Raw genomic sequence first — 15,885 nt, forward strand, 5'->3', positions numbered from 1 at the left:
TGGATGGGAGTTCAGGCCTTACATCCCAGTGCATCTGACCTTGAGAGACAAGTGAGAGTTTCATTTGAACATCTGTTTAATTATGTACACATGTGTACAACTGAACATACACACAGAAACACCCAGACACAGACACACACACACACACACCGCATAACACATGCAATGGAGTGTACACACATGCACACGCGCGCGCACACACACACACACACACACACACACACAATCATATGCAATGAAAGTACACACACACACACACACACACACACACACACACACACAAATACACTTGTGAAAAGTAAAATCGATATTGATGCAGATATATATTATAGGTAGACAGATAGATTGATAGACAGACAGATAGATAGATAGATAGATAGATAGATAGATAGATAGATAGACACAGATAGATAGATAGACAGACAGATAGATAGACAGACAGATAGATGCAGTGAGGATGTCATGTGGGCAGACAATGTTTGAGAAAACAATATCTACTCAAAAAGTAGGTCACACCATAAAATAAAACCAAACTAAAATCTCACATAATGCTTGCTTGGAACTCTCCTCTTCTCGACATCCACCACTTCAATTCCGATAATAGTCTTGGTCATCTTGGCATGATATATCTGTCCCGTACACCTTCTAACAAAACTGCTTCTAAACTGACAGACCAAACGCACCACAGACGCAAATGAGCGAAACTTAACTTTGTCGGCGAGTGATCCCGGAAGTTTCCGCCAAGTTACGGTGATGAGTCATTTTGGGTTGCCACTTCAGGATTCTCCCTGGCTATTCTTTAGAAATAAAGTAACAGTAAGGATGGGGTGGTGTTTTGACGTAGTCGGGAAGGGGGAAAAGTTAACTATGCGTCATACTGGTGGCTCCGCTCTAAATCAAGGAGACCGGAGGGAATGTAGCCTTCATAAATAGACCTACCGCCCGGGTTAAAAAGATTATGGTTCCCATATTTTTTTTTACGGGCAGGAATTTATTTTCAGTGTGTGGGGACCCGGTACAGGAAGGCAGGGTCAAAATTTAACCCTTTCTGTCTTCCGTTTTTACCTTCGAATTCAGGTACCCCTTCAGGCTGCACCTCTGAGTGTGTGGATTGAGGAAAAAGTTGGAATATTGAATAATTTTATATTCTAAATGCGCAGTTTTTCCTGAAGGACACAGCACCATGCCAACTGAAACATCCACTCCAATCATCCATTCATCCATCCATCTATCTGCCTGTCTATCTACCTCCCTACCTACCTATCTACCTACCTGTCTACCTACATACATACATACTTACCTACCTACCTAGCTACCTACCTACCTATTTATATGCATTTATCAACATTTCGCAATATCTATATCAATACAAAATCTAAACAAACCACCAAACAGAATGTACGATAATTAAATGCATCAAATGCACAGGCACAATAGCCGAGTGGTTAAAGCGTTGGACTGTCAATCTGAGGGTCCCAGGTTCGAATCACGGTGACGGCGCCTGGTGGGTGAAGGGCGGAGATTTTTACGATCTCACAGGTCAACATATGTGTAGACCTGCTAGTGCCTGAACCCCCTTCGTGTGTATATGCAAGCAGAAGATCAAATACGCACGTTAAAAATCCTGTAATCCATGTCAGCGTTCGGTGGGTTATGGAAACAAGAACATACCCAGCATGAAACAGGGACATACTCGGACAGACAGACAGACAAACACTCAGAGGCTGAGAGAGAGACAGACCGAGACAGAGACACCACTTGGACACTGAGAGAGACAGACAGACAGTCGGAGAGAAACAGAGACAGACTCGGACAGACAGATAGACCGCAGACAAACACTCGGACAATGAGAGAGACAGACAGACAGAAGGAGAGATAGAGAGAGAGAGGCACTGGGATGACATGAAAGTAAAATCGTGTGTTGTCATGCCCTGTGTCCATGACCCTTTCACCAAGGTCATGCTGTGTGTTGTCATGCCCTGTGTCCATGACCCTTTCACCAAGGTCATGCTGTGTGTTGTCAGGTCCTGTTTGAATGACTGCCTTTCACCAAGGTCATGCAGTGTGTTGTCAGGTCCTGTGTCCATGACCCTTTCACCAAGGTCATGCTGTGTGTTGTCATGCCCTGTGTCCATGACCCTTTCACCAAGGTCATGCTGTGTGTTGTAATGCCCTGTGTCCATGACTGCCTTTCACCAAGCTCATACTGTGTTAATGACGGCACTTTCACCAAGGTCATGCTGTGTGTTGTGGTGTAACAGCCTGCTGGCTGAAACCTTGAATGTCACGTTGTTGGTGGAAGGTGGAGGAGGGGAGTAGGGAGGAGGGAGGTGGTGTGGTGCTGAGCCCACTGACTTAATGAACAGATCTATTTATAGATGCATGCCTCAGTTCGCCCCGAGGCCCATTGTTCCTAGTGACCAGTACGGAAGTTGAGAAAACAGGGCCACCAAGCCGAGGATTTCCCGTTTGTTGTTTCTTGTGGCCGGGCGTGGTCATGCTTCTTGTCTGGACCTTAGAGCCACGGCAGTAGTAGTAGAAATAGTAGTCAGTATTAGTATCATCATCATCATCAGTAGTAGTAGAAGCAGTAGTATCGTCATCATCATCATCACTGATCATCAGTCATTATTATTATCATTATTGTTGTTGTTGTTGCTGCTACTACTGCTGCTGCTGTTATTATTATTATCATTATTATTATTATTATCCTGTCTAAACAGTGGGTATGGATTCCCTGTCCCAGTGGCCGTTAAAGACGAAGGCCGGACCTTCCTTTGATATTAATATCCTAATATATTCTTCCTCTGAATAGAAGGACATCCAGGAGTCATGACCTGTGTGCGCCCTTAGACTGTGAGGAGTTAAATTAAGGACCGAAATACTTGACTGGGGAGGTTCTTCTTCTCTGAAGACCTTGTATTGTCCATTTCTCCCTGGAGTTTCTGATCACATAGAATATGACATCATACAGCGATATCCGTTGAGTGACTTGCTCACATAACAACCAGTGCATTGAAAACAAAGGGAAAGGTTGAACAACATCGTTCCGTGATCATATCGTGTACGTGTGTATTCAGTTGTCACGAATGTGGCTTAGTGTGTGTGTTGTGTGTGTGTGTGTGTGTGTGTGTGTGTGTATGACTTGCTGCTCTGAGATACAATCTCTCTCTCTCTCTCTCTCTCTCTCTCTCTCTCTCTTTGTGTGTGTGTGTGTGTGTGTGTGTGTGTTAACACACACACACACACACACACACACACACACACACACACACACATCCTGAAAGCCCTTAGTTTCCGTCCTTCATCAGTCTATGATCAGAACATCGTAGTTTGTTCTTCCTCAATGCACGTCATCATTTCGCTTTACGTACACATATCCGTCTTCCGTATTGTAATCTCTCTTCCGGAGTGCGGTGGCCGAATGGTTAAAGCGCTGCATTTTCGCCCGAGTTTCCTGAGTTCGATCTACGGTTTCGGCGGGCCTGATGGATTAAAAGTGGAAATTTTCCTGATCTCACACGTCGACATGCGCAGACCTGTTAGTGCCCTAACCCCCTTCATGCGTATACGTACGGGGAATGTCAAATACGCATCCTGTGATCCGTGTCAGCGTTCGGTGGATTATGGAAACAAGAACATACCCAGCAAGCACACTCCCGATAACGGAGTATGGCTGACTACATGACGACGTGGCAAAAAAAAAAAAAAGCAAAAAAAAAAAAAGCAACAACAGTCATACATGTAAAAGCCTATTCGTACATACCAGTGAATGTGGTGGTTGCAGTCCACGAATTCAGAAGGAAAATATCTCTCTTACACATTAGTCAATGCACGCGCACATACGCAGTCGCATAACCACACAAGGCTTTATGTTTCAAGCTTTATTAAAACATGATGCCCTATTTTCTGGCAGGTAGAATAAGCCACAATTACGCTGTGTACAACACTTAACAGATCAATGCACATGCACATTACTTTTAAAAATTGTGTGTTAGCTCATATATAGGGCCTACATAATTATTATTTCAATTCAGTTAAATGCTTTTGGTCAGTAAACAGCATGTGTGTTAAGAATAAACAGTAACTTCAGTTCAAACCCATGCAATTACGTAAAAAGCATAGACATGCCTCAAGGGCTCGTATACATCCGTCAAAGAAATTGTGAACACGGATCTGTAAAAAAAAAAAAAAAAAAAAAAAAAAAATGATAATAACAATAATATTTAAAAAAAAAAAAAATCGTATAGAGTATAGTAAAATGAAAGAAATATATATACATAACTCTTGATGATAAACCCCAAAATTAAAAACGGACCAGCGGTTGGTTTTTGAGAGACATAGTCTTCAGTCACCCAAAGAGGTCTCTGCCGAGTTGCGGCGGAGAGTTTCTCTTTGAGCGAGAGAGAGTTTCTCTCCGGTCGGCAGTCAAGAGAAGGTAACAAGCCGGAAGAGCACTACACAGTGCGAAACAGCTGTGCATAGCCTCCCTTTTGGAGGGAACAGCACTGATAACATGCAAATTATTGTGTATTTTATTTTGTTACACCATGTCATTATTAATGCTATGCTCCAACTAACCCACCAGTTCCCAGTTCAGGCTCAACTAGTCTGATACAGAGCCGTATTGTAAATCTAAGTTGTGATCTGTGCATTTGTCCATTTCTATTGCATTGTACCAGACTGATGATTACATTTGGCCTTTTATATCATTTTATTTTCCCCCATTTGTATTATCCCCCCTTTTGTTTCTTCTTTTTAAATTATCTTCGCTCTTCCTCTGTGGCCGTCATCCTGTTATTGTCATGTTTCCTTGTTTCTCTATGACTCAAAAGAGTTAATGGGAATAAACAAACTCTGAAACTCTGATGACGACAGGAGCATTGAAGAGAGATTTTGAAAACCGCGATTAACCCCTCCCCAAGTGCAAATCAGGTTTAAAGGTTAAAGGTCAAACCAATACTGTTTTTGACGTTTCCTCCACTGAAGACACCTGGCGGCTTAGATTTATCATTTACTCTGTCTGTCTGTCTGCCTCTCCACACACACACACACACACACACACACACACACACACACACACTATATATATATATATATATATATATATATATATATATATATATTCCCACACAACTGATCCCACCTTCTTCCCTCCCACACATAACTTGCCCCCCCCCACCCCCCGCCCCCACCTCTACCCCCACTACCTTTCCCCTTCCCCGCCCTCCACCCCCACCCCCTCACCATCTGATGCAGGTGTTCCATTACATGGAGAGAGCTCAGTAGTCCAGCTGGGTGGACTCATCTCCTGACAAGTGAAAAGCCCCCATGGTGAAGGACTTCGTTGCTTCCTGTCACAGCCACAGCACGAGGCTTGTAGCTGAACATCGCTGACATACCAGCCTTGAACAGTTTTGACACATGATTAATTAATTACTGGCTGCTGTGGATGACGGACACCTGATGGCCACTGGCCCCTTGTTTCCTGATTCAGTCTTAAAAACTTCTTGTGTGTGTGTGTGTGTGTGTGTGTGTGTGTGTGTGTGTGTGTGTGTGTGCGTGCGTGCGTGCGTGCGCGCATGCCCCAGTGACAGCTGTCATAAACGAGTGAGAAAAAAATAGCAATGAAAAAAACGTAACCAGGAAATAAACGGGTGAAACCAAGGAGAGTGGTAATTGTAGACTTTCTAGATGATGTTGAAATCCTTGTTTTAACCCCCTCATTCCCCTAGTTCCTCCAATGGAGAGTTCCCAGTGCAATGTTCTGAATCATTATATGCATCATAATATACCACTTTACTGATTTTGCATGTGTTACGAATATACAGAGTCCACATCAATTTTACAAAATAATCAAACCACAGGACTTTAACAACAACAAAAATTATGCACTGAGAGTAAACTCCAAACACATCAAGACATTTAGGGTGTTGTCATTATAGGACACCCATTGGGTGGCTGGTATCATAAACCACACCCACAATACAGCAAACTGGCCTTGCATTGGCTGGTATCATAAACCACACCCACAATACAGCAAACTGGCCTTGCATTGGCTGGTATCAGAAACCACACCCACAATACAGCAAACTGGCCTTGCATTGGCTGGTATCAGAAACCACACCCACAATACAGCAAAATGGCCCAGAATTGGCTGGTGTCATAAACCACGGCATGAGTACAGCAAACCGGCCTCACGATGCACCAGTAACGCAGCACTGGGAAGAAGCTGCCACGAGGAGGGGCTGTCAGGTCATAGACGCTCACAACCACGAGACATCAATGCAGTAGTATAAGGACCGGGGGTTCTAGACCCCTTTGACCTTTGACCCCAAAATTGCCCTCGGCCACAACACTTTGACCTCGGACAATTTGGGGCTCTCAGATCAAAGCGATCCAAAACCCCCAGTCCTTATACTACTGGTGTCTGTAATCAGGTGATCTCACTGAACCACGTGTCAGGCGGACAGTGCTTGATCGGCCCCCTTCCCGCTGTCCTGGGTTTGAGTCTGGCTGAGCTGAGTCAGACGGATGGCGTCCTCCGAACTGCTGGCAGTGGCTCCGCTCTCCTCCCCGCGTTTGAAACAGAACCCTCGCCTCGCCAGTTCAACAAACCGTTTGCGGAACCTCGGGGCGCTGAGGAAGTAGATGATGAAGTTGACGGCGTGGTTGGTGTCGGCGAGCATGGTGATGACCTGGTAGAACAGGAACACCTGGGCTCTCTCCTCCATGATGCTGGCGTCGAAGAGTTTCTCCAGGGCCAGGTGGTAGAGACAGGCAGGCAGCAGCAGCAGCAGGAAGACCAGCCCGGCACACAGCAGCATGACGCTGATGCTCAGCTCCACGTTTCTTTCCTCGCTGGTGGCGCCGCCTTCCGTCACCACCACCCCACCGATCCTCTGCCTCGCCTGACGGTTTCGGTAAAGACCGATGATGATGAGCGTGGTGAGAACAGCGATGAGGAAGAAGGGTGCGAAGAAGTAGAGAGAGGCAAGGAAGACATCAAAGAACTCCTCCTTGAACTTCAGCATGCCGACGTTCTGAACACACCTCTTCCCGTTCCACATCACATCGGTGTAAAAGAAAGGGGTCGGACCGAAACAGACGGCCAAGGCTGCAGTGAGGATGGCCACACTGACGCCCACCCTCCTCTTGGTGAAGTAGGCGTCTTTCTTGAGGGGGAAACACACAGTGACGAACCTCTCAAAGCAGATGAGCGCCAGGACCCAATTGGCGTAGCAGCTGAAGAAGGTGGGCGTGAAGTAGAAGACGCAGGCAGCTGCCGTCATCTTGGCGTGGGAGACCAGCTGGTGGAAGAGCAGCTTCAGCAGCAGCGCCAGACTGTCGGCAGCGGCCAGCAGAGCCACGTAGAAGGTGGCCGTGGTCACCGGCATGGACAGCACCGTCAGCACACAGGCCAGGTTGCCAGGCAACCCTACCCCCACCAGCACCCAGATGTACACATTGCGGATGGCTCTCCCGTGCACCACCTCTTCCGGAAGGAGCATGTCGTTGCCTGGCAACGAGGTGGTGGTGTTGGTCTCCATGGTGACGCGTCAGGTCGTCCTCACGTGACCTCGTCACACGTGCAGCCTGTACAGAAACAGGTGACAGTGTCAGGGATCGTGAGGGGTGAGAGAGAGGAGGAGGTGGGGGGTGGGGGGGGGGGTGATGGGGAGGGGCAGATAGGGTCTCGTTGATGTCTACTGCACGTGGCTTCAAGCTATATGGTCAGTTTGAGGATTCGACATTATTTCTCAAATCTACGTTCATGAACTTTGCACGTTTCGCTTTCATTTCGTGCTGTCTGTGTCTCCTTTGTATGCATTCGGCTCCACGCCATTTTGTGTCTCCTTTGTATGCATTCGGCTCCACGCCGTTTTGCTGATTTTCTTTTCCATCCAGTTAATTTGGCCTACATATTTTCCACAATCATAACAAGAGCTTTGTCGTTGAACCTGTTAAACGAATGTTGGGTGAAGTGTTTTCACTTCTTTTTTTTCTGTTCCATTGACATACAATTAACAGCACATTTCTTCTAAGTTTAAAAAGATTCCTGGGGTCTACAGGACTCTTTCACAATAATTCTGCGATGTCCTAGACGACCTTTAGAGGGTCACTCTAATGCTGTACATTCTCATCAAATCTGCATTGCTGAACACATGCAAACCCACATTCATCCTGTCTTAACCGTCTGTTTTGGACAATAATTGGCGAAGGGAAACAACCCTTCTTCGAAACAGATGCTCCTGGCACGAGATAAGTCAGGGTTGTCATTCTTGTTATGTGTTTGTTCTTGACAATTTCGGACTGGATAAGGTCTGCATTTTTTTTTAATCCCCTGAATAGTGACTAATGAATGATATAACTTACTGTGTGTGTTTGTGTGGGGGGGGGGGGGGACGGGGGGGGGGGGGGGTGTTGCTTTTCTTGAGAAATACTGAGAAATATAACATTCACTGCAAGAGAAAAAAATCGGACTGGATAGCTCGATGAATCTTGATGAACTGTCCATTTTCCAAGGGGAGCACAGGCCTTAGAAGTCTGTCAAATGTTCAGGAATACCTTTATTTATTTATCTATTGAGACATCTTGCTTTAGCGCATATTCTTGTGGCCTCCAAGCGACTTAACACGAATGGTTCCCTGTGGACAGCCGAGGCTGGGAATGCGATAGATGAACCTGGGTGTGGCTGTGTGGGGGGAGGGAAAACGGCGATGGGACAGAAAGAAAAGACAAGAGAGGCAAGGCCTTCAAGACTCACTTGTGGTAAATCAAGTCCCCTAGCATTAATTACAGAGTAATTTCCCTTTTTTACTATCTGCACCAAAACGTTTGCAAAATAAATAAAAATTCCATGCTTAGCAAAAGAAGTTCCTGTTCGAACAAAAAAATGATAATAATGACTCCTCTTGTTGTTGTGTCAGAATAAGAGGTCAAAGTGCCAAGTTTAGAGAATACAAAAAATATAAATATAACAGTAAATGCAGTTTGCATATAATTAGGCTTCTTTTTTATTTTTTGTGCCCATCCCAGAGGTGCAATATTGTTTTAAACAAGATGACTGGAAAGAACTGAATTTTTCCTATTTTTATGCCTAATTTGGTGTCAACTGACAAAGTATTTGCAGAGAAAATGTCAATGTTAAAGTTTACCACGGACACACACACACACACACACACACACACACACACAACCGAACACCGGGTTAAAACATACACTTTGTTTACACAAGTGAGTCAAAAAACGAAAAAGAAAAAAAAAAAAAAAGTCCGTTGTTTGCGTGGGAGGTCAATGTGTTGTTCCAAAGAGGACTCACGGAACTAAATCGTCTCCCAATGTCTTTCTTCACCCAGACTAGTTAACTCTCTCCATACGAACGGCGAATGAGACGACGTTAACAGCGTTTCTCCCCAATTACCACCATCAAAATATTACAAGCGGAAGGCTCTTACACTGAAGAGGTGAATGTTGACAAAGAATACCACAGTTCTGACGACGGAAGCTAAAGGTTGGGTCATTCAGACACCCACTGGACATCCGAGGGGTCTGTGTAGAGGAGAAGAGAGGACTGGCCGTACTGAGTGAGTTAAACTGCTGATGCGTATGTTTTCTGTTGTGTTACAGCCTTGAGGAAGCCTCGTCAGTGAAATCGTACGACGATCACTTGGCACCTGAACAGAAAATAGTCATTTTGACTGACAGGGCTTGTGCTTTCCTGGTGATTTCTCGTCAGTTCACCTGACTGTCTCGTCTCATAAGCGGCGTGCCTACATCTGCAGAAGAAAAACGGTAATCGTCATATCATGTAAGGTACCTTGCTGGCATCGTTTGTGCGTGCGTGTGTTGATGATGGTATCACTGCCATGTTTATAGACATGAACCAGGTTTGCTTTTATGCTGTTTTGATAAAGCTGTTGACAAAAAAAAAAAAAAAAAAAAAAGCAAGAAAAAAGCATGCAGACCTGTGCAGTTCATGGCGGATTGTGTAGGGTCGGCGTTTATGCCTCGTCTGTTTATCTGTCTCTGCGTCTGTCAGTCTGCCTGTCTCTCTATTTCTCCACCAAGTCTTTCTCATTATTTGTCTGCCCCCCCCCCCACCCCCCCTTCCTTCATTCTTACTTTCTCTCTCTCCTTATTTACTGTATTATTTGTACATGTCTTTGTACTATACATATAAGTTATCAATGTATATAATTGTGCGATGCACATGCTTACATTGGTTTGTGTGTGTGTGTGTGTGTGTGTGTGTGTGTGTGTGTGTGCGTCTTTCATTCACTCATATCATTATTCATTTGTTTGTTTGTTCATTCACTCCCTGATTCTTCAACTTATCTCTTTATATATATATATATATATATAAATCTGTTTTTAGATAAAAGATAGATAGATGGGGGGAAAAACGCAAAAACAAAAACCCACGAAATTACTGGAGCACAGCAACCGCAGAAGAACTTCATTTTTTTCAGTGTGTGGATCTGTGGCAATCTGTTTCACAAGAGTCTGCAGCAGTTCTCAATTTCCACGAAAACAGCAAAGCTCTGGAAGCCGTTCAACTGGCTGAAGAGTTGTTGTTTTTCCTTTAAAGTTATTCAGTTTGTTTTAGCGCAGACTCCACACACACACACACACACACACACACTCTCTCTCTCTCTCTTTCTCTGTCTGTCTCTCTCTCTCTCTCTCCCTCTCTCTCTCTAATATGCATGCTGTACTGATATAATGATTCCCCCTTTGTTTATTTTACTGTTTCCCCTTTCGAGGGCTGCTTGAAAAAAAAACAGCATTATTTTGCTCATTGTATTACCCTCAGAAAATAAAATCTATTCAGTTTATTCAGTTCTCTCTCTCTCTCCCTCTCTCTCCCTCTCTCTCTCTCTCTCTCTCTCTCTCAAACCATTCATTCATTCATTCATTCATCATCATTCATTCTCTCTCAAACACACTGCACACACACACACACACACACACACACACACACACACAGAGTCACACTCACACAGAGAGACAGACAGACAGACAGACAGACAGAGAGAGACAGAGAGAGATTTTAAGCTGAGAATAAGCGAGCGGGTAAGCAACCATTTCTGAGGCGAGACGAACCAATGAACAACTACTTTTGAGCTGAGAGTGATTTTTTTCTTTTTCCTCAAGGCCTGACAAAGCGCGTTGGGTTACGCTGCTGGTCGGTCAGGTATCTGCTTGGCACATGTGGTGTAGCGTACATGGATTTGACCGAACGCAGTGACGCCTCCTTGAGCTACTGATGCTGATACTGATACTGAGAATGAAGGAGCCGGCAGGTCGGGAGAAGGGAGATAAACCACACAGTGGCTCAGTTCTGTGAAGGCTTTTTTCAGCTCAGATATATTATAATGGCCGCCGATAGGCTGAATGAATGGGTCTTCTTCTTCTTCTTTCCGTTACACGACCAACATCGACTTGCCGAGGACTCTGTCGTGCTTCATGCATGCTGGGTATTTTCGTGTCTCCATAACCCACCGAACGCTGACATGGGTTACAGGATCTTTAACGTGCGTACTGTTTGATCTTCTGCGTGCGTGTACAAACGAAGGGGGTTCAGGCACTAGCAGGTCTGTACATATGTTGACCTGGGAGATCGGAAAAATCTCCACCCTTTACCCACCAGGCGCCGTTACCGAGATTCGAACCCGGGACCCTCAGATTGAAAGTCCAACGCCTAAACCACTCGGCTATTGCTTGATCAATTTCACATCATAGAGAGAAAACTGATGACAAAATAACAATAACAACAACAACAATGAGATAATAATAATAATAATAATAATAATAATAATGAAATTCTCCATGTTCTTACCTTCCCTGAAATCAACCTCAAATGAAATCAATTATTTTTTTTATAAGAGAAATATGTTCTTCATCCCTCAGACGTCGTCCTCAAAATAACATGACCATGAAATACTGTCACCCGATGTTCTTCATTTCTCACACGTCATTATCACTACAACATGACCATGAAATACTGTCACCCGATGTTCTTCATTCCTCACACGTCATTATCACTACAACATGACCATGAAATACTGTCACCCGATGTTCTTCATTCCAAAGACGTTATTATCACTACAACATGACCATGAAATACTGTCACCCGATGTTCTTCATTCCAAAGACGTCGTTATCAATACAATATGGCCATGAAATACTGTGACCCATGTTCTTCATTCCAAAGACGTCGTTATTACTACAGCATGGCTATGAAATACTGTCACCCATGTTCTTCATTCCTCACACGTCGTTATCAATACAACATGGCCATGAAATACTGTCACCCATGTTCTTCATTCCAAAGACGTCGTCATCAACACAGCGTTGGCTATGCCTGCATCAGGGCATAATTTGGCCGACAACTGTGGCCCTGCGCCTGCCTGCTACCTCCGAGTCGGGGAAACTGACATAATTATACACGGCTGTCATTAAGCCGTCAGCAATGATGTGCAATTGACTACCCTCCTGAACTGCACAGGAATGTGAATGGCGTGAATTAAGAACGAGTTATGGCTTACTTTTCTGATGTTAGCAGCGGACAATTATCGCACTTGGTTAATAATTATCGCCGCGGCGCCCAATCACATCAGTTGCACGTGCGCCCGCGCACACTCGAACACTCGCGCGCGCACTGCAGAGTGACAGAGAGAGAGAGAGAGAGAGAGAGAGAGCGACAGAGGGTGAAGGTGTGTGTGTGTGTGTGTGTCTGTCTGTCTGTGTGTGTGTGTGGCAAGGAATGGTATTCAATTCATATTTTCCTCTGTACATCACATATCATAGTTCTGAAAGTGTCAGATGATGGCGGCGCGTATACACACACACTCAGAAATGTCAGGCTGTTCCTTTCAGTTTTTAAGACCCATCGACAACCATCGTCTGTTACGGCTATTGTTAGTGTGCAACAGAGGAAGAAAGCTAAAGTTTTGGCAGGTGTACCCACTATTTTTTGCAGTTTGTTTGTTTCCAAGATCTCTCAAGTTATCACAACAATCCATTTTTGAAAACGTGTCAAGAAGCAAATACACACAAACAAAAGCAAGTTCACAAAGTTTGTCGCGCTAACAGCATCTAGAATGAGTGTAGTGCATGCCTAGACATGATTAATTTTGAACGTGTATCTGCCTTTGAATTGAAAAGGCCGCCAAATGCACGTGCAGCAGCGAACTGGCGGCAAAGTAAAAGGAGGAGGGGGCGTGTGTTTATCTGCTATGTTGTTGTTGTTGTTGTTTGTAAGTTCACAACATTTCAGGGAATAGAAGCTAGATCACATGGAATAATAACAGCTGTTACACAGAACAGACGCACGCTGAGAACAGCAGTGAATTCTGGTATTGCAAACGATGTAGACTGTGATATCAAAATGTAGAAATCAATACCCTTTTTTTGTTGCTGTTAAAAAAAACCCTGCTAAAACAACAACAACAACACGAACATGCTTGCACGTTTGTTTTGTTTCTTAATAATCATTTGGTCCATATAACTTAATTCTAAATGCATAATGTACATACTTTTGATGAAGCACAAAGAAAGAAAAAAACGTTTGCCTCAGACACCACACACACACACAAACACACACACACACACACACATACACACACACATACACACACGAAAGCACACACACACACACACACGAAAGCACACACACACACACACACACACACACACACACACACACACACACACACTACACAACACAACACAACACAGCACAACACACAACCACTGCCTGTCTCAGTCAATCACCACACACAATACACCGAATCATAAACATCACCATCAAAATTCCACCCAGGAATTTGCGAGAAAGATGAAGCTCATCAGAACACAAGCAGACCCGAACACAGTTCTCACCTGAAAGAAACGGTACCTCCTCGAAACACACAGGTAACAGGGGCCACGAAAATGATGTACTCAGTCCCCGGCAAGAGCTTCAACAGAAAGTGCAATGTGTGTATCCCTTCAGCAAAGGGAAGAACGATGTGTGTCAGGGTGAAAGCAGTACTGCGATCAACCTGCAGGCGGGAAAAGGAAAAATACGGTCCGCTATCGTTTTGTTTATAGGCAGCGGTTGAAAATGCTGGTTGAATTCTGGATTCGTTTGGCGTATAGGTCTTTTTGGCTGACAGGACGTCAGAAATGTCCAACCCAAGCTGCATTCTAAAAACTGGGTTTATAGGTGTTTTTCGGAGGCCGGGCGTCAGCGTTGGAAGTTTTTTGTTTGTTTGTTTGTTTGTTTTCATCCTTTCTCTCTTTTGTTTTCATTCATTCTTTTCTTCTTTGTTTCTTTCGATTTATTTTTGTATTTTGAATATATATATATATATATATATATATATATATATATATATATATATATTTCTTTCTTTCTTTCTTTCTTCCTTTCTTTCCAGACTGCAACATCGCATGCTACGATTGACGGTTTTCCTGTGCGGTGGAGGACGATAACGAAAAACTATTATTATTTTCAATGGCTTATACATACCGCTTTAACATTTGTTTTTGTGACTTTGGCATCAGGGAGATCATTCAAGGCCTTCAACACAAACCATACATCATTCAAAGCCTTCAACAGACCACACACCATTCAAAGCCTTCAACACAAACCATACATCATTTAAGGCCTTCAACACAAACCGTGCATCATTCAAAGCCTTCAACACAAACCGTACATCATTCAAAGCCTTCAACACAAACCATACATCATCCAAGTTCTTCAACATAAACCATACATCATTCAAGACCTTCAACATAGACCATACAACATTCAAGGCTTTCAACACAAACCATACATAATTCAAGGCCTTCACCATAAACCGTACAACATTCAAGGCCTTCGACACAAGCCATACATCATTCAAAGCCTACAACACAAACCATACATCATTCAAAGCCTTCAAAGCCTTCTACGCAAACTATACATCATTCAAGGCCTGCAACACAAACCATACATCATTCAAGGCCTTCAACATAAACCATACATCATTCAAAGCCTTCAACACAAACCATACATCATTCAAGACCTTCAACATAAACCATACAACATTCAAGGCTTTCAACACAAACCCTACGTCATTCAAGGCCTTCATCATAAACCGTACTACATTCAAGGCCTTCGACACAAGCCATACATCATTTAAAGCCTTCAACACAAACCACACATCATTCAAAGCCTTCAACACAACCCACACTTCATTCAAAGCCTTCAACACAGACACATCACACCAGTGACCCTACATTCCCGCGGAACAGGTCTGCCCCTGTGACAAAGCTCAGCACTGACTGGATCGCTGACGCTACAGACCAACGGGACATCGTGTCTGAATCGGTCAGGCATAAGACTTGTGGCCCAGTGGTCACCAGTGACCAGGGTTCGAGGCCCCGTTTCGGCATGGTGTTGTGTCCTTGGGAAAGGCACTGTACTCCGATTTTCCTCATTCCAGCCAGGTGTACGTAACTTCTGTTGGGGAAGGTTAAAACGGCGGAAGGAGAGGACTGGGCCAGGCCTTCCTATGTCGATTTGAACTCACTAGCCCTTTTGTCGTAAATGGCTGTGGAACCTTTAACCTAACCTGTAGACGAGTCCTTTCTTTGATTATCGTACCGCTTCAAAAACGCTGTCAGCTGTGATTCCAAACAGTCCTATTTTACATAACAGACTGCAAGTCGTAAAACACATCTAGCTCGATGGGTTAAAACAACATGAGTGTGCGCTACGTCTATGGTGCAGGGATTAAACAATAGAAGTAACTGGCTCTTTATGCTGCGCTCTAGTGGCAAAAAGACGTTTGAAAACAAGAGAACGCTGGCCATTAAGGAGAAGCGTGAGGGAAGGAAGCAGGGCTCAACTTC

The 15,885-nt window shown here is 44.2% G+C and overlaps 2 protein-coding genes across 6 annotated transcripts in view; both read right to left on the reverse strand.

The window, feature by feature from the left end:
* LOC143293911 (uncharacterized) overlaps positions 1 to 724 on the reverse strand; it is a 52,747-nt gene extending 52,023 nt beyond the window's left edge. For all 4 annotated transcript variants that reach the window (XM_076605279.1, XM_076605278.1, XM_076605277.1 and 1 more), the window contains exon 1: positions 546 to 724. In XM_076605279.1, coding sequence (XP_076461394.1) covers positions 546 to 614 — 69 coding nt within the window. In that variant the 5' untranslated portion in view covers positions 615 to 724. The remainder of the gene's footprint in view (positions 1 to 545) is intronic.
* A 4,541-nt stretch (positions 725 to 5,265) lies between these two features.
* On the reverse strand, positions 5,266 to 14,030 carry LOC143294397 (sex peptide receptor-related protein 2-like). 2 transcript variants are annotated; one of them, XM_076605871.1, is made up of 2 exons: positions 13,888 to 14,030; positions 5,266 to 7,596 (listed from the first exon to the last, which is right to left on the reverse strand). In XM_076605871.1, the coding sequence occupies exon 2, from the start codon at positions 7,548 to 7,550 to the stop codon at positions 6,462 to 6,464; it is 1,089 nt and encodes a 362-aa protein (XP_076461986.1). In that variant the 5' UTR covers positions 7,551 to 7,596; positions 13,888 to 14,030; the 3' UTR covers positions 5,266 to 6,461. The 2 variants fall into 2 exon arrangements, with proteins under 2 accessions (XP_076461986.1, XP_076461987.1); XM_076605872.1 differs by lacking the exon at positions 13,888 to 14,030 and adding an exon at positions 11,843 to 11,968.
* Positions 14,031 to 15,885: the final 1,855 nt, after the last annotated feature.

This window comes from Babylonia areolata, chromosome 19, assembly GCF_041734735.1.
Source record: "Babylonia areolata isolate BAREFJ2019XMU chromosome 19, ASM4173473v1, whole genome shotgun sequence".
In the NCBI taxonomy this organism is placed as follows: domain Eukaryota; kingdom Metazoa; phylum Mollusca; class Gastropoda; order Neogastropoda; family Buccinidae; genus Babylonia; species Babylonia areolata.